General features: G+C 42.0%; 1 protein-coding gene across 1 annotated transcript in view; it reads right to left on the bottom strand.

Moving 5' to 3' along the window:
• Window positions 1-25,875, bottom strand: part of zfpm2a (zinc finger protein, FOG family member 2a) — a gene marked incomplete at both ends in the record, with an annotated part of 129,237 nt that overhangs the window by 50,119 nt on the left and 53,243 nt on the right. The window contains 2 exon segments of the mRNA XM_080039025.1: window positions 170-281; window positions 18,555-18,676. Of these exon segments, the coding sequence (XP_079895151.1) occupies window positions 170-281; window positions 18,555-18,676 (234 nt within the window).

The following is a 25,875-nucleotide window of genomic DNA, read 5'->3' as shown; positions in this document are numbered from 1 at the left end:
AGGAGGAGAGGAAAAGTAGCAGACAGACAGAGAGAGAGAGAGAGAGAGAGAGAGAGAGACACAGACCAGACGGTGGAGAGTGGATGGAGAATTGTCAGTGTCTTAGCGATGGTGCATTGGCGTGGTGTGTTGTGTTGCGTAGAGAGATAAGAGGCGTTTGCTTGCTTACCTTTGCTGTACACCACACAGTTGTTTTTGTTGTCTTCCGCTCCCTGCCAAGTCACATCCAGCAGCCACCTGGGGCCGGCACTCAGCACCACCGGGACCGTGCTCTTGCTCTTCTGGACGGAGACAGATAACACACACTAATCATTCGCTTATTTGGGTGATTAAAGAAACACATTAATAACCGCCAGTTACGCTCTGAATGGACATACACAGATAATCTTTTTTTTATGAAACTATATACAACAGAATGCATGTGACTCAAATCCACCCCCAATCCCATTTTTTTTCTTTTTTTTTTATATTATCTTGAAGAAATGCCTCTTCAAAAATCAGTAAAAAGAAAACGAGTTATACAAAGTGGTCTTTACTAAAAGTGAAAAAGAAAAGAAAAGAGGCTGTGCAGTGGTTGGAGTGTTGACAAATGGGTACAAGAGCCCAGCATTGTATTCTAAAAAGAGGAATAATCATCCAGGATTGAACCAAAATGCTTCAGCATCAGATCTCTTAGATTAAGAAGAACATCTAAGGTGTCTGGGAATTATATGAACAAAAGGACAGAAAGAGAAAGAGAGAGAAAACAGAACAAGGCTGGTGACTTTCAGAGAGAAGGAAGCAAGTGTTCGGCGGTGAACTTTGGGCACATTGTGCCTCGCTATCGCCTGGGATCTCACCATTTCCTGAAACAAGCAGGGAAGAATTTAAAGAATCAGTATCCATTTCAAAGGGCGATTGAGGTTAGAGTTTTTGTAATACGCCAGAAAAAAAATTATTCTGAATGTCTAAGGTCGTTTTTCTTCACGGTCAAGAGGTCAAACGTGGAGTTTTATTTCCTCAGAAAGAAAAAAGAGAGAGATAGAGAGAGCACAACATCCACTGTAATAGATTCACACACTGCAGTGTCACCATGTTTTTGCTTTCATGCCGTGTTCACCCTTTTAGGATATTTCTATTCCGTTTTATGATATTTTGGTGTTCTCTTGTTGTCCTTCTTTTTCTTTTGCTTCTGGTGGTACATTGGTTGGTGTTTGAGTGTGTGTGTGTGTGTGTGTGTGTGTGTGTGTGTGTGTGTGTGAGAGTGTAGGTAGCAATGTCTCAGGTTAGCTTGGTACAGTACAGCCTATTAGTCAAAGGCAAAAAAAAATCAGTATTTCAAGGCCATTACTTTTGAACCCCCCCAGGGCACCTCCTTCATTAGGATGTTACAGAAGTAGTTTAGCTAAGAGAAAATGGGTTGGGAGGGCAATCTCGACACACCATTTCTTTTTTTTCCATCTGCGACGGGACACTGGTCCGTCTGCCCTAATGCAATACTAGTCCTCCTCGCTCGTTTGCCTTTCACTTATTTCTTCTTTCCCCCCCTCCGCAAAAGGCAACAACCTTCAAGGATAAATGCAAATGTCACTTGAGCATGTTAAAGGTCTGAATTGGCACAGATATGCACAAGAGATGAGCACTGTGCCTTGCCTGCCTGCCCCCTCCTCCTCCTCCTCTTCCACCCATCCATTCCTCTTTCCACGAACTCTATCTAGTCCAAGGCTGGAGGACAAACTGATTTTTTCTATATTTTTTTTCTATATTTACACAAATAGCAAATACACCTCTGCCAGACAAGATAGCAATCTGTTTTGGATTTTGTCTGCAAAATTAAGAAAACAAATAGAGGCGCTAAATAAAGCGACATTTCTGTATATAAGCTTTTAGAAATATATTTCTATATATATATATATGTGTGTGTAGGTCTGCACATTGGCATACTGCACACTGCCAAACTGATCAAACAGACAGTAAATTGTGTCTGTTGATATTCTTATTCCTCTCCTCCTCCTGGCATCTCCTTATCCCGTCCTGGCAGCAGATGAGAGAGAGAGAGAGAGAGAGAGAGAGAGAGAGAGTGAGAGAGAGAGAGAGAGAGAGAGACGGAGGAGACCTCTGTAATTTCAGTCATCCAGCGATTTCACATTTCAAATTAGCCTCACAATGAAGTCTTCTATCTGGGCCTAACCTGAAAATCTCACACCCCTGTCAAAAGGAGCAGAGCGGAGGAGCAGACCAGGGCCCCCGATTGTTGCTACGGCGACTATCTGAAATGGGAATCAGATTAACCCTTTCTTAGATCTCCTAGTCTGGAGCCATCTCTTATTCTCTCCGCCCGCCGTCCCCTCTGAGCCTCTGGGAATTCATGATATTCCAGCTGCTCTTAATGTAGCCAATAGGGACTCAGTGCTGCATTAACTAGACAGCCATGCCATGCCACTGTTAGAAAACGGTGAAAAAAATGTGTTAGGAATCCTTGCACTAATCACAATTGTTCCTTCACGAAATGCTAAAGTAGAAACTTTTTTAATTCTGACAATGGGTGTTATTATGTAATATCGATTTAATTGCTAATTTCTTCTTCTTCTTCTTTGCTTCCTTTTTTGGTAGAAAACAGAGCAGCAACAACCCATGGTTCTCAATGCATTTTTTTTTACATAATGCATCTAATGGTGACAATGGTCTAGCCCATGTGCTTTGTAAAGCATGCTGCATGTAGGCCTACCAGCCGTCACAAAGACAATGAAATGCAGAAGCAAGAAGCAACTTCACGCGACATGTTTTAGGATTAGGGACATGGTGCAGGGAGGAGGAGTGCGGGCTGCAAAGATGCAAATGAAAACATTTGTACACAACCGGATCAGCTGGTCTATAAGTGGTCGAGGCTAGGAGAAAAAAAATGCAAGATTGACAAGCAGAACATTTTGATTTTCCCCAGAGAGAGGCAGTGTATGATGAACTGGCTTCATTCAAAACAAACTCCTTTTCTTAAACCTGACACTTAACACCAAGCAGCGGGATGTGACGTCAGCGCGTTTCTCTCCGAAATAGAGGGGAGTTTGTAAAATATGCTGACCCCTATCGGATAGTTAAAAAATGGTGGCTTGTAAAATGATGTTGATGCGTGTATAAACGTGGCTACTCTTGACGATTCAACTATTCTATTTAATCTTAATGATGTTAAAAATGTAACAAAAACAAAGGATTATAGGAGATTATATTCCAATTTCTAATATAACATTTATTTTTAATCTATATTCAAATAAAGAGATAATAAATCCAATAACTATAAGTTTGGCTTATAGAGATACACGGTTTTAATAACAGTTTACAGACTATCATTGCTGTGAAAGCCCCTCTGGCCTCGGTGTCTATGTAGTGTGTGTTATGGTTTATCCACCCTCTGCCTTCACTCCAGTGGTTTCAATACTCTCCCCCTATATATATATATTTTTTTTTTCTTCTTCTTCTATCTATCTGAGCTCTGTTAACCGTTCCACGTGTAAGAGATACAGTGACCAAAACAGTGTAGTCAGCGAGGAAGTGATTACAAAACTGATGCTCCAAATTCGCTATAAAATGAAAATCAATATTTCCACAAGTTGCTGCAACATAAAAGATAACCTTCATTGATTTTTTCCTAGACTTAGGCCTCTCTGTGATAAAATCTAATATAAATTTTCAGCCACACGGATTTGGATCAGAGCGAGAGAGAGAGCAAGGGGCTGAAACGATAAGTTCCCCTCGCACATCTCTCAGAGTTGGATTTTTTTCTCCCCTCTTCCTTCTCTTCCAAGGCAGAGAGAGAGAGAGAGAGAGAGAAGGGCTGTACTATTTATAATTGGCCCTGTGCGAGCGAAAAGCCTCTATCAGGAATCTGTTCTAATTTTTTATTACTGAGAAGCTAAAGCCCTGGTTCCAGATAATTTGGAAATTTCAGGGGGAATTGTGATAGAGCTGATGGCACACAGCCGGACCGACTCTCCGGCAAAAAGGAGCTAACCTGTAATAGCCTCTGTGGCGGCGGCTGATTAAATGTTGCCATAGATGAAAGAGCTGCCATCACCGCAATAAATTAACCAATCACACAAATCCCAAGTCGCTACTAATCCCCCTCCTTGATACCATGATCCTCTGATCAGCTGAAGGAGGTGAAGAAGAAAGTGGCTTGTGTGACACTCAGCCTTATTCCTCTAGAACTCCACCCCGCTTCTCCCAACGTATAAACAAACAACCAAGCTAATGATATCGCCCCACTGACCATCGCACTACCACTGGATATACTCTTAACCCCCTGCGCAACGGTCAGGGCAGGTGAAATCGATATTGGAACCTTGGTGGGAATGATGATAGTTTTTTCTTTCTCTTTTTCTCTCTCCCTCCACCAAGGTCACTGACTGGCACCGTATCCGTCTTTCTTGATCCCACAGCTGCAGGATTTAGACAACTGAGAGATCAAAAAAAGCATGCACTCCGTCTGAATATCTCAAGACATTTCATTTGGGGCTTTCATATACAGTACATTTCAACGCTTTCAACACCCACCCGGAATGAAGGAGTAGTGCCATTTTGAAACAAACAAAATTTTTTTTTTTTAAATTATACAAATTGTCAAATGAAGGGATTAGCACATTTTTAATATCACGTTAATTTTTTCTTCCTTTCACCTTCAAACAAAAAAATACTTTCAACAATAGTTTTTGTTGAATTACTGATAAATACATTTGTGTTTTTCTCTCCTGTACGTTACATTTGAAGCTGTGTTAGCATCCCAGCATCCCAATCATTTAAAAGTGCCATGTCCTTTTCAGATGATACTTGCGGTATAACCGTTAAAAAAAGCTTATGTGTATGGGTTATGTCAAGTTTATATGTTCTCTGTTTTTCTAACATGGGAGGGAGGATAAAGGATTTGTACCTGTTCTACCAGTCAGTTTACAGCAGACAGCACACTCACACCTTGATAACGTCCTTTTGCAATTAGTTGTTCGGCGCGATGAAACAAATTGCATGTGGTCAACTGGAAATTTCATTAAGGGAGATTTTCCTCTAGCCCTCGTTATCGCCTCTGCGTATTAATATTTTCTTAGCCTCAAGGATGGATGGGTTGCAAGGGCTCTTTTTTTTTGTTATAATAAAACGGCCGGAGCCAACCTCACATGTCTGTGTTCTCCCACTGGTATATCCATGCTGGGAAAAAAAGCTGTGTATATTGTATAGGCTTAGTTAGGTTGCTGCATATTCTGCACTGCACCCTGTATAATAAGATTCTCGGTCAACATCCTACATAAGGTTTTGGAAAATGCCTTAATTTCTCAAGTCTGCCTTTGTGTCATTTTTTCTCCTCCTTCTAAATGGCCACGGTTACATCTGCCGAAATGAAAAGATACCTACATACCGCCTTTCATTCCCTTTCTCTCCCTCCCTCTCTCTCTCTCTCTCTCTCTCTCTCTCTCTCTCTCTCTCTCTCTAAGGCTATAGCATCTGCTAAATAACAGAAATATGCAGGAATTGCACACTAATTCCCTTTAGAAGATAGATCTTGGCTGCTGCCCTGTCATAAATCAAGAGAATTTTTCGATATGAAATGAGGCAAGCTGCTCTAATCATTTCTGCATTTCAAATTGGATCACTGGCTCAATCGCTTTGCCTTTTTAAACTGCTTGCCTAAGAGCAAATGTGAGGTGGGAGATAATTCAGCTGAAATCTCTTGCCTGCTTCTGTGCTGCCGCAGTTAGTTTACTGCTTGAGTGCAAGAGAATGCTTTTTTTTCTCCTCCCCTTTAGCCCATCTTTCTCTTTTCAACTTTGTTAAATTGACTTTTCATTTTAAAAAAATCGATTAAATTGAAGAGAGTCAACCGCTGTTTCCCCCGAAATCTTTAAAGGGACACCCATCACTGTGTGTGCGCATGTGCCTTTTATTTAGCTGCTGCTGCTATCATGGTCGGCGCTATGTGGGGAATAAATATTTTCTCATTTAAAATCACCTTTTATCCTGCTGACTGGACGGTAAGCATCAAAGTTCATGTGCTGCATTAGCTATGACTTCTTTCACACCATTGAAATGCGCATGGTGGTTGCATTTATATTGACCATGGGTGGCATTGCATGATTCCTGTGTGTGTTCTTTGGCTTGTTAAAGCAGACTAGTGATCGGCTAGGGGAGTTGAATAAGGATACATGTTTAATTAATGAAAGCACATTCTGAAATAAATGATTTTGTTCATTTTCAAACTAGTGGGAAAGGAGAGAAGAATAGAGATATTCAGAAGGAGGGTGTACTCCATTCTTCCAGACCTTCAGGCACACTGAGGTGCTCCAACTCTAAAGCCAAACAGTTTAGTGTAAGCTCTACCTGCCCTGAAGACAAGCAACCCTTTTTCTCCACCCCTGCCCCCTTTCCTTTCCTCATATTTATTTTTTGATATTCCTTCCCCATCCTTTGAAATATATCCTGCGTTCCAAATCCCATACTCTTTCCTCTTACAATTCTACATACTACAGCTGGTCATAAAAAGAATGTCATTATAGCATGCAGTATGCTACACCTGGGACATGCTTTTTCTTATTTATTTCATCATAACATTGAGCCTTGATCTTGCCGTTTTGCTTATATATCTGTCTGGTTCTTTTCACACAGAGGCTCCGTCAATGTGAGGTAACTTGTGGTGCGCAGTGGATTGTGGGTCAGAATCATCCAAAAAAGCATGCTGATTTTCCATGTTAAAAATTGCAACGGATGAAGCATCTGACCACATCCATTGGGACATCCTAAATATTTTTATACCATACTAAATAGCAGGGAAGCATGGGTACTGAAACTCAGCCATACTTTATTTTCCTCTCCATACTTTCCTTTCCTTTCCTTTGCTATCCTATCCTCCCTTCATTTCCATTCCTTTCTTTTAATTTCCTTCCCTTTCATTTCCTCCTCTTATCTCCTAACCTATAATCCTCTAATATCTGTACATCACCCCAAATCACTCTCTACTGATACAGGCAAAACTTCCATAATGAAATATCTCTTCTTCCTATTCCTTCCCCTGCCCCTTCAGCGTCGCTCCACAACTTACTTTGTAATGGAGAAATGTTTAATTCAACCTCACAGGTGAGTGCGTGTGTAGCCTACTGTTGTGTGACTGTGTGTTATATGGATGTCCTGAGAACTATTTGAAGTTGTAAACAAGAGAACAAACTGAATTGGTAATGCGTATATGCTTCAGCAACTTAATCATGTCTTGGAGGTAGAGTGCTCCTATATCCAACACCACATGTACTTCTTGTGTTTGCCTTTGGTCAGGGGGACGGAACAGGCCCCGTCGCTTCACTACTCACTGTTTGAATTACTAGCACATTTTTTTCCATTTGAATTCAATTGGGTAAGGAGGACTTGTTTGATCTTTTTTCGCACATAAGTTAGGAGCTGCCTCCCCCGAGCAGCGAGGTGAGCTATGTGAAGGAGCATAATAGAAGAACCTGGAGCCCAATAATGTTCACCTGTATGGATATTACCATGGTACCCCTGGGGGTCAAGGTGGCAGGTGGCATATTCTCTGGCCAGATCCACTCTCTCTCTCTCTCTCTGTCAGGAATAAACATGCGGATTGGGCGAATTTCTTCATAAAGGTACTCTAGAGTCAATCAGTCAATGGGGTCACAAACAAATCCCCCGCTCTCATATCCACACACACACGGAAGACTATAGGATCAGTCAGGGGGGGCAGAAAATAAAGACAAACAATAAAAATAGCAGGCATAATGCTTGAATAAAAGCCCCTGACTTTAGATAAACTTCTATGCTCCCCTTTAGATATTGGATTTTAATATTCTTTTGAACTCCCCTTCTCTTTTTTCTGCTGGAGTCATACATGACATGATACATTGGAATAGCATCTACTGTGTGTAAGTCATTTTATATTTCATGAGCAACCTCACTCAGTACAACCAATCTAAGAAACGTCGGAAACTACTTATCTTATTGTTTAAAATATAAATTACGATAAACTATAGAACTAATTAAAAACTCCCTTCAAATCGCATAACACAAAACGCAAATGTTACTTTGCAACTGAACAAAGGTACCTGTGATATGTCTACACCGCCTTATCGTCTGCATATATTATTTGCACCGGTCCGTATAGTTTGATCCCTGGGTGCACTTCAGTGAAAATGGGGTCTCACTAAATCCACCGTGAAAGACCAACAATATTTACACCAAGTTAAGTAAATAAGATAAAGATGTGGTTGAACTTGGCCCCCCTGCTAAATGCATTAGACGTGAACTCTCTTATCAGAGTCTCAGCACACACGGACTACTAAAAGATGGCTTTTCCCCAAGCTGGAAAATGCTCTTTGTTACCCAATTAGTTTGCCGATGACCCGGTTGGTATAATATTCCCTGCTTTGACAGCCTTCATACACATCCATTTAATGAGTGAGGCGCTGTTGGTTGGACCACCAGGAAACCAATGGACACTGTCCAGACCTTCATCTACTCCAGTACCTATCAAGCTCTTCTTATCTGCAATGCTAGCCCCTTTTTTTTTTTTGGTGTCAGGAGACTTGAATATATATCTGCTTGGTTGTTCATTCCGTCCTGAATCATTCTGACAGGGCTTTGTCTTTGAAAGGCCCCCAAGCCAACTCTAGGCTGTGGAAAAGCCAGGACAGGGGGACGAGGAGGACTTATCAAGGTCTAGCAGCGGGGGATCTGCCTCCCTGTAGAGCGGATGTCCTTCTTTCTCTGAAGGAGGTGAAGCAAGCGAAAGCCTCTGTGCTTCTCTACTTCCCCTTGCCAATGCCATATCAAGGGATAGAGGGAAGGAATACTGCAGACTTTCCAAGTGCCACAATGTGAATGTAGAACGCTCTGAAACGTTCTAAATAATGTATGATTTTGGAGATGTTTTAAAGTCTCATTTGCTCACTCTTTCTAACCCGGGCATCAAAACATGGATGACTCAAGCTTTGAAATCTGAAAAGAACGTCCCTTTAAGAGAGATGATAAAGGACAGCATGCTTTATATATGTCTTACAATCACAGCTGATAAGAGGGATTGTTCAGCCAATCAAAAACTACCAGCACCACTCACTTTGTGCTGGAATACCAAGAGTAGACTTATCACGGGTGCTTGCAAATGGGAACTATCGAGGATTATCTCCAGCACTTCGCAGGAAAGTTGTTTCAACATATCACAGTGTACAGCCATGACAGTGACAGATGGCAAAAGCAGCTGGCACCGCTCAACTGTTTCACTTTTTTTTCTCTTTCCTCGTCACATTTTCTTCTTCTTCCTCTTGCGCCATTGCTGCAATATAGAGGTCTGTTGTGTATTGAAGAGTTGGACAATCATTCATTTGGGAAGACATATTGCGTGCTGTTAAAACAAGGCGATATGTGCGAAGCCAAGAAGTTCTGAGCTTGAGTATTGTTGCATTCTGTAAAGGCTGAAAACTAACTTTTGCTTATTTGATTCGAAGGTATATCAGAGAGAAATAGCCATCTACCCAAATCTAATGCGAGCAAGCAGTCATTCTAATAAGTGTGTCACTGTTAGTGTGTAACTTGTTTAAGTGCTCTGCTATCCCAAATGGATCAGTTGTTCATGAATGTTAATGATAATTTTAAGCTGTGTGTGTGTGTGTGTGTGTGTGTGTGTGTGTGTGTGTGTGTGTGTGTGTGTGTGTGTGTGTGTGTGTGTGTGTGTGTGTGTTTGTGTGTTTGTGTGTGTGTGTGTGTGCATGCAGATACTAGGCCTACATGCCTTTAGTGTGACAGTTTTCTATCAAGTCTGTGCTATTCCCTGATATGCCAGTGGCAGACAGCAAACACCCAGAGAGTAGCAGGGTGGACAGGGACACCCAGCTCAACCACAAACCCTATATGGGTGAGAAGTGTCACCCCCCCAGGACCTGGAGCCTCAATTCAAGCCATCACCGGGCATTCTCTGCTGATGCTAAGCAATGGCTGAACCTAGCTGCCTGTCTATACATAAAATTGGAATGAAAAGAAAAGAAAAGTATACTGATTTATTAGAGCATTTTTTTTACTGAGCTATAGTTTTAACAACTTCATACAGTATATCATCAGGTTTCCACATAATTGCATTGTATTTTAGTAAGATGTTTATTTGGCTGTATAATAAATATAGTAATGCATTAAGCACAATATATAGTGACACATATATGTAGAAAGACGAATTGATTAAAATTATGGTAAACATTTTGGGAAAGACACTACCATTATTCTTCCCCAAGGAAAGGTTTCAGTTTTCAGATTGCAGTGAATGTAATATTTTGTGTTCTGATCTAGTCTCTGGATCCTTGGCATGTTTGAGGGAACCATGCAGCCATTACAGTGAGCACAAAGCAAATCAGTGAGTCCTGCTCTGCTTATCGGTGGGGGGGGGGGGGGGGGGACCTGCCGTATCCGTTTGGGTAGTGGTGGTGTGATGTATAAGGACAGCAAAATGTCAGGTTCACTTGTAGATCAAGTCAACCATGCATTATCTTTACAAACTGTGGAGCCGGGCTGTGGCCATAATAACTCTGACTTGGTGACTGACTGAGTGCTTCACGGCTAATATATAGGGAGCTGTGGACGGTGATGGGTTCCAGCAATGCTTCCAGAAACTTGTAGAATGTATGCATTGGAGATAGACGTAACCAGCAGTAAGCCATAATCTAGCAATCTGACTGACAGACAGACATCAATGCCATAATCTGTGATAAAAAAAACTCAGATGTGAAGGGTTACTATGATAGAATTTAGAAGGAATATTCCCCCTTTAAATGTAAGAACATGAAAACCATCCATAATGCCATCGATAAATATATGGATGACATTGAGCAAGGGGGGAAGCACGCCAGATAATTACCATTCTACCTCATCTGAAGAGACCCCAAGCCCTGATATTGGTTTAAACCCAATAAATAATTGATGCATGCAATCACAAATTGGTTCCCCGCCTAAAATTTTGGCCCATTATTTCATTAGATGAAGCCACATTCTTTGTGCCAAAAGTATTTGTGTGTCCAACACAGAAATTCAAATCCTGTTAGTCCTGATAATGCTTGGCGTTTCCAAACCATGTCCAAGACAGTGCGACTTAACAGATAGAAAGCACCTTTTAAATGCAAACATAAATCAAAATGTTTGGACTTCAAATAGTTTTTGGTTTCTTTAGTTTAATAACTTGTTTGTTTATGTGTATGCATATTCTGGGCTGTGTATACGTATACTGTGTGTGAGTGTGTTTGTCATTTAGCAGCTATGCTACAGAGGTCCTATCATGGGGTGCCTTCTTGCATATGTAATTGGATGTTACTGTAAATAATTGCCTGGGCATGTGCCAGTGTGATGATGGCGATGATTTGTGTGTGTGTCGGCTCATGTGTGACTGTATGTGTGTAGAACATGTGTGTATCCTTCTGTACGTCTGTGTGAGTCTGTGTGTGTGTGTGTGTGTGTGTGTGTGTGTGTGCGAGCGCATCTGCCCCATCCGTACTCCACTCTCAAGTCCCACTGATTCTCCTTTCCAGCCATGTTGAATCCTCTTTTCCTTATCAGGCGAGCCCAGGCCTGCATCAGGCTCTCCTTGCTATGACAGAGGCTACAACAATAGGCCTGCGATACCGCTGCTTAGCGCTGCGTTTCGGAGGGGAAACCTGCCACGGGCGCAGATTAACTACAACACACACACAGACACACACACACACACACACACATACAAAATAGATTGCAGCCTCCAAAACAAAACATTTTTCAGAATGCCTAGCTCTTGATTAATGAAGCAATGACAAGAAGAAAAATATAATTTCTGAAACAGAAAAATCCGGCACCGCTTGTTAAAGTTTAGGGCTAGCCAACATAAACATATTGGAAGGGAGAGGATGGGCAAAAAAGGGGCGAGATAAATGGCTTGAGTGATGGGCTGAATCATTTCTCAAGCTTTTTTTTGGTAGCACACAGGCCCATATTCCTACCCTTGTACTAAATTACACAATAATCACACTCCATCGGGCGACAGCGTCTGCCTCTCTCTCTGTCCCAGGTGAAATTAGGACAGTATCTTGACATTTTTCGCTCTTCTGTAGTCTACAAGCTAAAGCTCTCTGTTCACAGTCACAAGCAGCACAACAGTCTGCACGCGCCCACTGAGGCGCTCACCCACATGCCCTCCCACACACTTTATGACGCGGAACACATATTGTGCACACACGCACTTAGATGTTTTAGACGTTTCAGCGTTCTAAATACGAAATATTTACCCTCTTTCAGTGCGAGACGTCAAAGGAGGAGAATTAATAATAGTTTTCATGTTGTATCTTACACAATTCTAAATGAGAGAATTAGACAAAAACTCAGCAGAGGTTGTCTTCCTAAGTGTTCCCCTAAAACACTAAACATTCCACCAGCCTGTGTTATTATGACTCTGATGACTTGTGATTCAAGGGTAACATTGCAATATTGTGTTAAGACTAAATTGGTTATCATCCTTAATAAGCCTACAGCGCTTATTGACTTTTAATTATGTCCTTATAACCTTCCAAATCATATCTTTGAATCAGGCCCCCTTGTATGAAAAAGTGATTACAGCGGAATTGTTTTATCACAAACCTATGTTCACCGTTAAATTAGCTGATATACAAGTACATTAAGATGGGAAGAAGAGATAATAAAAAATGCCTGACTGATACTAGTCTGGAATTAAGCAGAGTCATACGCAATACAATTAGCATGTGTAATTTGCACCGAAAGGCCCTGAAAACACATAAAACCTGCGATTCCATTGAAACCCGGGCTCATTACAGTGCACCTTGACTAAGCCCCGGTAATTAGCATTGGTAAGGCATTGTACAAGAGGCGGCAACACCCTCATCAACACACATTTACAACAGGGCTCTAAATCTGCTGCTCATTAATAGCTCGCCTCCCAATCAATTATTAACACCTACAATAGAACGCTGGGGCTCACCGGGGGCCAGGCCTCTCACTCCAGGCAAACCTTGGGCCAGCCACTCTCCTCTCTTCTCTCGGTTCTGTCCAGCATAGGTAATTACCGCCTTTTAAAGACACCTGCTACTCAATAGCTTCGACCCAGACTGTTAATTTGGCCCCTCGATTGCAGACATTTATGTCGAGAGTGTCACTATTAATTTGCGTTAATTTGGAGAGAGAGAGAGAGAGCGAGAGAGAGAGAGAGAGAGAGAGAGAGAGAGAGAGTGAGTGAGGAAAGCCGAGGTAGAGAGAGGCAGGCGTTCTGTCGGCAGCCGGCTGGATGTGCTCGTCGCTCACCTGCACCGGGGCCGCGGCTGTAATTGGAGTCTAATGGTCTGATTGATCAGGGAGAGAAGAGAGGGATGAGACGCAGGGCTGGCAGCTCCATCACTCAGACAGAGAGAGAGAGAGAGAGAGAGAGAGAGAGAGAGAGAAAGAGAGAGGGAGAGAGAGAGAGAGCAGAGAGGAACAGCAGCAGCAAAACGCACAACTATTGGGGTTTTTAATTCCTTGTATATTTCTCCCTCTCTCTTGCTGTCTTTTTACTTGCTTTGAGCCCTTTCTGCTTTCCTCACCTTTGCTACAAAGTGGTCTGACCCAGGCTTGTCCCTTAGGGTGTTTTCACAACGTAGAGTCGGCACCAACGCCCGAATCAAGGTTTTTAATTATTTTATCCACAGGTTCGGTATCACATTGCAGTTTTGTGAGCGAACTAAAGAACCGGACCAAACAAGTTAGGTGTAAAAGCCTCCTTAGCTATCAGTGCAGACTCTGGTCTCTTTCTATGTAGTCAAGACAGCCTTCTGTTTCTTTGATTTAGGCTGGGTTCACTACCTCCGCTACATCATGTCCTGTTATCTCTTCTTCGAAAAATATAGTTAGGAAAAATGCATTTAATCTTTATGTGATCTAAGAATGATAAAGTATACTAGTGTGTATAAATATAAAATACCACAGTGAAGGCCAGGCGTATGAGGCTGTCCAATACATCGAAATGTGATCGCGTTAACAGGTCTGCAACAGCAAACAGCAATAACTATAACTCCAGCTCCCTCATGCCAGGCTGAAGCGCCTGGGGTCCACAGAGCTGCCACGGCCGACCCATCAGCTGTGAAATCTGCTTTCCCTCTTTGATAAACGGTCGAGATGTGACCCTATCTCTGTCCTGCAGATGCCCAGATTTCCTGTCATGCTTTTTCTCCTCTGTTTTTTCCTGCTCTCTCACTCTCTCTCACTCTATCTCTCTCTCTCTCTCTTTTCATTCTCCTCTTTTTTCAAAGCTTTATACCTCTCTCTCCAGCCCTGCCTGGACAACTGCATGTAACGCTCCACTCGCCGTTCTCTCTTTCAGCCTCATCCATCACTGCAGTGGGCTACTGAGGCCTGTCCTTACCACCAGCAGCCTGCCCACTTCAGCTCCCCACACCATATAGCTAGGCTGCAGCTCCAACCCTCTGCTACCATTTGCCTGTGCCTGGGGACCAGTAACCATCCTCTGTTCCCACCTCCCCATTAGACTACACAGAACTGCTCCCCAGATACCAGCTTGACTTAATATTCACTACTTCTAAATGGCTCTGTGTGTGCAAAAGCTGCTTAAATTCACTGTATTGTCATTATTAAATGTAAGGTATGCGCAACTTCTGACTAATTACAACAACACTGTCTACATGATGTAAGCCAGGGGTGCCCATTACGTCGATGGCATAGTGGGTAGATCGCGAAGGCGTATATATATTTTTATTTTTATTTTTTTTACTGGCTCAATATAGGCTCCTAATCTTTGAAGACCCCGAACAACTTTATTTAAAAAAATAAACAATTGACTGGCTCATTATAGGCCCCTAACCTTAGTAGATAGGGGGGGCATACAGAGATCTGGCACCAGTACATTTTTGATATTTTTTAAATTACATTGTTTGTGGCTACGAAGATCAGGGGCCTATATTGAGGTATGCTGTATTTAAAAAAATAAATAAAAAGACTTCACAGAGAGATTTTTTAAACCTGTACATTTTTTCTTTCTGCTTTTTGGTAATTCTGTGTCCCCACATTATTCCAGAAAATAGTACTAAATAGCTCACATAGGACGCAGCTGATTTAGCCTTAGTATTCTTCTCAAAATGCACCAGATTGATACATTTTACTTTAAAAGTTTCAAATTTTTCTTCCGGGGGGGCTTGCCCCCGGACCCCCCTAAAAGGCCCTGAGTATTACCTTAAAATGATTTGTTTATTAATCAAAAGAAATATTACACGTTTTGTGTTAAGACGGACTCTCAGGGGGCCTACGAAACCTCTCAGCCCCAGGGCCTAATATGTTTTGCATTTTTATAGTAGGTAGATCTTCTTGACTTGGTCATTATAAAAGTAGCTCACAAGCTGAAAACTTGTGGGCACCCCTGATGTAAGCCTTCGGTGATGGCGCATGGATTTTGGACACCAGTTCGCAAACCCAGCCATACTAAGAAATACAGAGAGAGTTTTGTGGAGGTGATAGGCTTAATCAACCTTGTGTCGACTCATTTGGCAGTGGTTTTGACTGTAACGGACATTCTTTATATGAAGAAGTTACACACTATAGCTTTAAGGAGTCATTACACTTAAGTCACTCCTTTGGGCGCGATGCCAAAGATTGAGAAAGGGACCTATGCACCGTATGCACCGTAATGTGTCGGGCTCGACTAAAAAAAAATAGCTTGACCTCTAAAAAGAAGTCACATCTTAAAACTGACGAGTGTCTGGATGAAGGGATAATACATGTGTGATTGAGAGGGCATATCAATATCTCAACCAGCGGGGGTCATGTGTCTGAAGCCACGAGAGAGGTGTCACTCCTGCCATCGTTACCTGGCTGCCTTCGGGGTAATTCATTCACCTCTATCTATGGGTTTGAAAAAGAAAAAAATCGAAGAGAGTAAAAATGAGATTTAATAGTGTGTGGAGGTCACGCTTCATAAGAATGACTGAGAGTGAGGGGCCTTTTATTTCTACCTCATTCAACACATTCTACCGCCTTCTGACCCATATGCTCTGACATGCATCAAAAATACAGCCATTTTTTTTCTTCTTCTCTTCACATTTGTTATTTCAACTTTTCCCTCTCTCCCTTCTCCAGGTGAGGCATTCAAGTTTTTTGTTCCTGTCTGGATGTGTCGGTGTTTTGAAGATTTGCAACAGCTCGCCTCCCCCCCACTGAAACAAACGCTGCCGCAGTGCCATATTAGGGATGTTGCCAACGGCTGCCTGTTTTTAACTAGGCAACAGGCACTATAGCGTTGATTAAAACCAAACAAAGACAGAGAGAAATAAAACTATACCACTGCAAATGAGAGGATTCCCTGTAGTGCTGTGTTCAAAGAGGAACTGACTGATATTTTTCTGGCTTATTTTGGGCGTCTGAGAAACAAAGTAAAAACAAAGTTAGAATGAAGCCTAAAATGAACTTGAATAAAACAAAAGGGTTGACCTGGCATTTAACGAGACGATGGTGAGAAGAAGTTGCTAACAGCCCAGTATCCCCCATTTGGAGAGATGAAACTTAGAACGGAGTGGATGGGGCCAAGCAGCATAACATTGAAAAAAAAAGCCCCCCAGGAGAATAGAGACACCCATGAGATCCTTAAAGGCAATATGCCAAAAGCTTCCTCCACTGCTTTTAATTGCGAGGGAGGTTTGACATATTCTCTAACCCCCTCCGCAGCCTATTACAGGTGATGACCAGCACCTGCTCGCTTGCAAAAAGAAAAAAAAGGATGTTGAAAGTAGCAAGCATGCATTCCACAGAGGGCAGTTAGTTAAGAACGTATCCCTCTTGCCAAGAGCAACAATCAGTTTATGCATTGGTTTCTAGCAGGTAAGGGGATGATTTTGTAAAGTTTGATTCTAATAAAAGCAACCCACAATTCAAAAAACAAACTAATTCAAAAAGATGTTTTTCTTGGTGACTCCCAGAGGTCATTTGAGGAATACAGAAGTTGATGAAGGTTTTGGTTTTGAGAGAAATTCAGGCAGAGATTGCTGGAGAAAAATATTTGGAGTGTGTGTGTCACTTTGGAAGGCAACGTGAGGTGTCGCTCAGTCAAAATCACTTTTCCGCCCAAGGATAACTGGCTTTACCCTGAGAGAAGCCATATTTCATGGCTATAATGCCGCCTGAGTTATTTAAAGCCACTGATGACTTCAAAACCACCAGGGGAGCTTTGAAAAACTGTCCAAACTGCTCAGAAATAAATTATTTGATAAAGTTATGTGTTTAAAACGAATCTGGGAAAACTGTGTGGGGGAGGGGGGGAAAGGGGAGGGGGTATGCCAACAATCCTCATGGACATTTCCTTATGTTTCTTAATGGGATGAATAGGAGCTTGGTTAGTATTTTAATAGGAATTTCTTAATTAATGGAATACCAAAACCACTGAGGACTTGCCACTCCAACAGAGGAGCAGGTCAACACAAGCCTCTGCTGGGATCTTTGAAACCAGAGATATATATAAAGCTGCTGTGTGCGGGGTATACATCAAATATAATGGATTGTGACTTCATTCAACTGATGCCTGCCTGGACTGAGCTCAAAATCGACCAATTAAAAGTGTTTTGTCATAAAATATGCAGATTAAATGGTTATTATGGATGCACTTCAAAGGCTTTTGTTGGGGGGTGGGCAGTTGGAACCCTCAAGAGTCACGTCGATAGGATTCAATATCATGGGAATTGCCATTAATATGGCCTATAGATGTAGGAATGTCTGGGAATCATGTTTCTGTGCAGGCTACTAAAGGCAACCAAATGAAGTGAATTCACTAAAGGTTTTAATTATCCCTTTACCAAAAACAAGGAACACCTTTTAATAAGGCATTCTTTATCAAGGTGTTATAAGTTGAAACTGCACACTTAATAACGGTTAATAAATCAATTACTGATATCTCAAGCAGGTCATGTTCAGTTTTTGAAAAATTGTGTTGGACTATTTGTATCATTGTCTACAGTAGCTTGACTTTCTTTGTCTTTTTAGTTAACATGTGTATATAGAATGGATAGTTTGACCACTTAAAACTTGCAAATAACATTGCAAATATTCAAACAGTGCTATCAATTGAAGGCCCTAACACGGCCATACATGCATTATTAAATCTCATCTGGATTATTGCTCTTTTAACTTGGTCTCATTCAATTTTGTGTAGCTGATTTAAAACTACAACTCATAGTTTGTATCACATTACACCTATTTCTTCTTCTATGCCTTTTTTTCGTTATCGTATTAGGATTGATCTTAAAATGTGGCCGCGTAAGCATTACATGGCCAGGCATCTCACTACACTGCTACACTGTTGAACTGCTGTCAATGTGAACCTGAGATCCTCTGGCAGTGGCCCAAAACTCTGGAACAAAGTGTCGGATAAGACTTGTTTAGCTGAGTGTGGGTCCTCTTACTGTAAATACCCTGTCAGATCATACTTTTATTACATAGCTTACCCTGATTGCAATTGCTTGAGCTTCTTCTTATTATTTTATCCAGTCATTTCTGGACGAATATTCAACTTCATACACTTATAGACCAAAACATGGACCTACCAGTGCAGTGTCCGCACCCATCTCGATCTTGCCCTCGAAAGGTCCCCATGTTGTGCCTACGGGGAGCTGCTGCCGGCAGTGGATCCGACGCTCGCCCTCTTTAATGAACGCATCCAGCTCTCCTGAAAAAACACCCACAAATCAGTCAACCATAGCGTTCTATATAGCACACAAGTTCCACATCAAGTCACAGTGACATTAACTCATTGTCCTTTGCACTTAAAGCCTTCATGTGCGATCACATTATTGCATATCAGTGCCCCGGCCTACAGTATACGCAGTGAAGGTTACAGCCAAGCACTTTCAAAAAATGGATAAGCAAATCACGCAAGCTATCCATCTGATGGTGTTCCTCAAACACATGGGGCGCTAACCTTACTTGAAAGGTGTCTTGTGTGGAGATAATCTCTGTGAGACAGTGCAGGCTTGCTGGCTGGCTGGCTGGCCAGAGCAGCAGCAGCAGCCATAGTGGCAGGCCTATTTCTGTTGTTCCAGGAAAGGCAGGGCCCTTGTTAGTGCTGTGTGCAGAGCTCCAGTTAATTAGCAGTGAAACTGGATAGCACTGGTTAGAACTACCGGTGCTCACCTCCCTGACACCCACACAAACACACACACACACACACACACACACACACACACACACACACACACACACACACACACACACACACACACACACACACACACACACACACACACACACTATCTTATCGCTTTAGATTCAGTGTACTTTTTCGGGGATGGTGATTAATCAAATAGTTATGATAAAGCCCATGGCAGGCCCTGACATAGTTTACTGAAGAGGATGTTTCCCTGTGTGAGTGTTACTGTGTGTGTGTGTGTGTGTGTGTGTGTGTGTGTGTGTGTGTGTGTGTGTTGAAAATGGAAAGCATGCAGCTCTTTATTGTCTATTTCAGACTGGTTGCCTTGACAACCGACACAAAAAAAATTCTTGTGTTAGAGGAAGTGTGATGATTCAGACATCTGTAGCCACATCGAATTTCCTAAACTTTTTGGAGACATGAAATACCACAAACTCATACGAAGAATTTAGATCAGGACTTTTTTACTGATTTTTCTGGAGGTCACAGATTCGGGTCAGCTACAGAATATCAGCATCATTTTCCAATTGGAAACTCTGACTGAATCTATGCATGTACTACTTAGCCTTGCAAATAATGCTAGCGTATATTATTCAAAACTCTATATGACTTGTTAACACAGTGTCTTTTTTAACCTATTTGTTCACACATGTGGCTAACAGGTATTCAGGGCATTGGGGTTCATGCTGAATGGGGCTGAAGTGATCACTGAACTTTCTGATGCGTATGTGGTATAATGACCTATTCAGCCCCGGTCTACTGTGTAAATATCAGCCGTGTATCTGCCGCGCACGCTATTGTGTCTAGTCTGTTGCGCTGCTATGGAAATGTGCGCTTATGTATGTGCTCCGTTGCATGCATAAACATGAATGAAAAATCAGGCCAGTGTTATTACCCGCTACAAATGACGACATCAGTGGTGGATGATAAAAGGCTAAATGTCATGATGATAACATTTCACTTTTTTGTCCAAATCTTTGTTAAAGCCCCTCTAAACCAGAATCCCCAAACTCATTTTAACTATGTCATTTGGGCAGTTTTCTAGTAAGCATCTGAAAAGAGTTAGGCATATTCATCAATCCATATGAAAGATATTGTCATTTAAGTTTGATAAACTTTACAGATTTTCGGTTTATAGATGAGGCGGGCTATGCTATGGTTCTTATGACACAATAAGTATTTTGAACCAATCACAGCAGTTCTCTGCCCCAAATGTTCTATAAAAACAACAACTGTTGCCATGGAGCGTGTTTGATACGGCCACGCCCACACAAGACTGTCAAATGGTCTGGACGGTTTTAATAATAATTCTGAACAATCATTTTGAATCAGATTTTTGTAAAAACTTATTGAGACACCCAATTTTGATTTCATAAATAGATTTTTACTATTGTAGACCAGGTTTTTAGAGGCTTTAAAGGGTGATACAACATTTCTGCTTCACCAACACGTGGTCCAAAACATAAAGTCATATTTCAAACACATGCACATGTTTTGGAATCGGCCCCTAAAAATGGTCTAATCTGGACAGTGTTATCTGGTCCTTCTCTCTCACTCTGCCTCCCCTCCCTGTGTCTCCTGCTGCTGCATGCTGTCTTGGTGTGGTGCTGCAGTAGAAGGTGGGTAAGCTCATTACATAGAAATAATTAAACATTGGTGCACAGCTGGTCGTCATCACTGAGAGCAACAGCCACCGCTTGATGCATTCTGTTTGTCCTCAGATAAGAACCCACGGCCTTTAACCGCTTGGATGCGAGTTCCTGTTTAGCCCCGCTTGACAAACAGCTCAAGCCATCCCCAGCCAACCATTCTCACTCTCTCTTGCTCCTCTTGCTCTACCCTTTCTTTCTATTTTTTTGGGGTGGGATCCTTGGAGTTAAATATAAAAAGTGTAGGTGCAAGGGTGTTGGAAATGGGGGGGGGAGGGGGGGTGGTATACGATTTAATTTTCTGCGGGCATGTGGTCCACTACGTTTAGGTGCCAGTTGTGTGTGCATCTCAAACCAAATGTTGCCTGAGGACCTTGGCTCACAGATGGCTTGTCACATCTGTTGCAGATACCAGTGGAAGATCTCCACCAAAAGAAAACATCCGTGGACTATTCATCCATGAATAATGAGTTATCCCTCTCACTGTTTTTATTCTCTTCTCTGTGAGCACTTATAGGTTTAGTAACATTGTGAACAAATACACAGACAGATGTGTTCTGTTATCTACTGGGCTAATGACAATTATTTTATTTATAAACATGGCTGCAAAAACTCTTGATGTTAAAGTAATAATTCAATTTCTCACAGTGCGCTCAGCTCTATGACCTAAACACATAAGAAATTCATTTTTTTGTGCAAATCCAGAAGTCAAAGAAGATGGCAAACCAAGAAATATTGGCTACTTGTAGATTTAACTAAACCCTACGCCTACGCCTGTGTTCTCTCTTCAACGTCCCTCATCACCCAAATTCTCAAATGTCACACACTTGGCAAATCAGCGCTCATCACTATGGTGGCTCAAGGGCTGTATCCCCTCCTCTGAATCCCAACCAAGCCCCCTCTCTGCCACCTTCACCCTCTCCACCCACACCAGCACCTACCCTCCTCCCACCCCCTCCCTGGATAAGATCATCATCTGTTACTAGGTTCTGTTCCTGCACTCCACAGATACTTGGCAGACCAATGAATGTCCCCTTTGTGTGGACAGATCCTCCTCAGATAGCACCCAAGATGCTCCACGCTGGCATCTGCTTTTGTTTTTTTTTGTTTTTATAATGTGTGTTATATGTGTGTCCTTTCATTCTTTTCTGTTATGGTGCATAGGAATAGCAGGCATCATCTATCCATTCAATGGTATACAACTGAATATTAATGAGTTACTCAGTGGCAGGGTGCCAGCACGGTATGATTTACAGATTAAATGGGTGTGGACTATTGACAGACTCTTAAAGAGGTGAACTGCCACTCTATACTTTGAAATAATAATATCATTACATACAATTATTGAAATTGTCTTATTCCACACTGTCACACAGTATAACATGATTCTGTATTAGCTTTTACAAGGTCTTCATTGAAGCTATATGATGTTTGATTTATATTTTCATACCCAAGACCCCATTTTTTAATGTTGGACCTCATAATCTAATGGAACGATTATTGTGCATATTTTCTATGCACATTTTGCCAAAAGTTAGGTATCATATTTTTGACATATTTGGTATCTTTGAAAACAGTGGGATCTTCACTGGAATCCATAACAAGTTTTGAATATTTGTCTGCACAACATGTGTTTGTAATGGTGAAGGGATTGAAGTGTTTGAACATTTGAAGAGGGAACAAAATTCTCTTTTAACAGTCAAACATAGACTTTGAAAATAAATGCTATCATGCTGAAAGTCGCAACTGAAAATTTTAAATTTCTGAATGCAATAAAAAGGTTCAAATGTCACAGTGAATGTGTCTATTAACATACATGAATAATAATATAGTGTCTGGTCCCGTACTAAGGTCTGTGCAAATGGTCAGAAATGACAAATGACATCATCAACTTGCTACCACAGATTAACATTGGTTAAAGCCATGAATGTGCTCCAGCTATTTTCAACATGAAGTTGACTTCTCCAACTAGTTAAAAGAGGGAACTTCAAGGAAAAGAAATCACCCACAGCACATTTTAAAAAAAATATTACTGACTGATCTTAAGGTTTACTTCACCTTTTTCCTTTTATCTTGAGGTAAGGCTAGACGTTAAGGTGGAAACAAAGGACGACAAGAGCAGAGACGAGTGGGGGGAAATGTGCTTGAGCTTGCCGCGCCAGATGATCCCACTTGATATCAAGCAGCACCTTTGAATCAAAGCAAATAAATGACTGCTGTTCAAAGTTCAATAACCTGCGCGTGGCAATTCACAGATGTCTTTACTGAATCCCCCCAGTCATCTGCGCTGACAGGGCTGCGTTATAGAAGCCGGCAAATGGGGCTATAAATTAATATACCGTGAGAGAGGCATATGGGGTGAAATGGAATGCTCTGTATCGGTTCAACAAAGGGGTGCCACATCTTTAAAAGCAGATAGGTGATATGGGATTTTTTATTTTATTTCTTTTTACAGCTGAAGGATAAAATGTCGCAGAGCCTTTGATAAGAAAGCGATGAACTTTCTCCCCCCACCTTTACCCAAACCGCTATTATCAGGTGCTATATAGTGAGACAAAATGCATCATTTATAACCCACAGCCCGGGACTATTATCTCTGAGAAAGGCACTTGTTTTAAAACAGTGGAGGACCCCCACCATCAGAAGAAGTGTCACCTCGTCTCCTCCTAAACCACCTCTACCCCCCTACCCCCAAACCTAGACCCGCCCTTACCCTCCTAGATGTGGCTGGGTCTGGCCCTGAACAGCAGGGAGAAAGTTGACTGTTTGCTGGTGAGGAGCAAGTTTCCAGGCAACCACATGCATTCGGCCATATGAAGAGGGGATTTCATAGGGGGGGGGAAGGATTCACCCCTTCAGGTCAGGCTTGTTTTCAGACTGTGAGAGGGGGTTAAACAAGCCAAAGGGATTAGGGCCCTTTAGCTGTGACACTCCACATAGGCTGAACATGGGGGGTTGTGACGGTCCCTTGGATGATGGCCTCAAAAGCCCATGTTGTAGAAGGACCCAACAGTGCCTACAAAAGCATGGTTGTTTTCATAGACACAGCTAGGAATACAGGTGTTTCAGCCCAATCTTTTTCTATCGACCACTGACAACATTTTCCCCCAATATCATCATTTGAGCCTTTCCATTAATTAATTTGGAGTTGTCTTTATCAGTCCCTTAAATTCATAGCTACATAAACTATGTTCTGTATTGAATCTTGACAGTGGACATAAATCGTGAAATGGTGAATCATCTAATATGGACCTAATTTCTATGGCTACCCAGGATCTTGCAATGCCCCATGGGCCTGTCTGACTTTAGAAGTATTCAAAGTAATACAGAATGTAGAAAGTTTAGAATAGAACGACTGAACACGTACCTTCACTCACACACACACACACAAGAACTTTTGTCATTGCGCAGTACATTACCGACACGGAGATGGTTGTTTGTTGTCATTGAACAATTGAAATATACCAGTTGTCAAGCACTCTTTTTCTTTTCCAAGTCGGCAGCAGTCTTGCTGACAACAATCTCTGAGACATCCATCTTTGGAGAGGCACTGCAATTTTCCATTGATAGCATGTAAAGGCAGACAGCCAAACTTAAAGAATGACTGTCCTCACACCGAGATATCAGCCCTATCGCCGACAACATCTAGAGGACACACACACACCACTCCCGCTTGGAATCTGATTATTTTAAACGCTTTTCTTAAAAATTTCAGAACCATCAAAAGGACATTACTCCACCTGAGTGTGTCAGTGTGAATGAGTAATTGATGGGATGTGCACTGGGAAATGCGTGTATTTGAGACGGACAGATAAAGACTTTAGCTTACCAAAGGTATGGCTGCTGTTTTGTCTGTTCAGTATTGTCATAAATAGAATGTGTAAGACAAGGCGTGACATGAGATAGTTATATATTTGGAAGGAGATACAGGTGGAGTTTGGTTTGAAGAATCTGCACGGTGAAATATACAAACAACTTCTTTTTTCTTTTAGCAAAGGAACACAAGTAAAAATGGCTACCTCCACGTCTCCATACTCTTCAGTTCATTTGGGACTATTTTTAAAAGTATACAACTTCCTGAATCTCCTCCCGAGTCAATTACCAGGCTGCGACAACTTCCCCTGTGTTAACGGTGGAGAATTCTGTTTTTTTCTCTTTTTCTTCTCTTTCCTGGGTGACCTAGTTGTCTTTTGTGAGTAGGTTTTAGCCGGAGCAGTTTGACAGTCAACAGATAAGATGGATTAAGCTTCTCTCTTTTTTTTTCATCCAGTTTTGATGTGAACAGCGTAAAAGCGGGTTAAATCGTTGAGTTTTTCAGGAGTATTTTTAAATGCCTGGGAGATGGTGGGGGGCGATAAAAGGAGCTAAACCTAAGACTTGGGGCCGCGAAGGTCAAGGTCGCGGCTTTTTAGAGAGCATGCTACCACGGCGACGGGGGCCAAGCCGAGCCGAGGACAGGAGAAAACAAAATCCAGCGAGAGCTCCACGCGCGCCATCAAAGAGCAGTGCACCCTCGCCTGCCTTGTGTGGGTGCCGGTGTGTGTTCGTGTGTCTGTAAGCAAGTGTGTTCTGTGTGTGTGTGTGGGAGGGGGGTTGTTTAGTTCCTGCTTCCATTTGCGTGCATGCATGAATGAGATGGGAGTGTGTGTGTGTGTGTTTGACTGTGTGTGTGTGTGTGTGTGTGTGTGTGTGTGTGACTGTGTGTGTCTGACTGTGTGTTTGTGTGTGTGTCTGACTATGTGTGAGGGCATTGTAAAAAATATCGTTTCCTCCACGAGCAACTAGCTCCATAATTATGTTTTGATTATTTTGCGAGGCACTAAAATAAAACAGCAATTAATCTGTTGATGTAGGACAGAAAATAGAAGTACGTACATACATATTAAACAACAACCCACCCGGTTTACCGAGCGACGCCACATTAAAAACAAAATCACATTTTTGGAGAATGTAATTTGTGCGACACCCCCTCACCCACCTTCCCTCCCTTACCTCCCCCAAACCTGATCCGACGCGTGCTTTACATGCGCATAGGAACTGACAGCCGTAGAATCACGTGACACGTTCATT

This window comes from Ammodytes marinus, assembly GCF_949987685.1.
Source record: "Ammodytes marinus genome assembly, chromosome: 13".
In the NCBI taxonomy this organism is placed as follows: Eukaryota; Metazoa; Chordata; class Actinopteri; order Uranoscopiformes; family Ammodytidae; genus Ammodytes; species Ammodytes marinus.
This window is presented reverse-complemented; position numbering and strand designations above follow the sequence as displayed.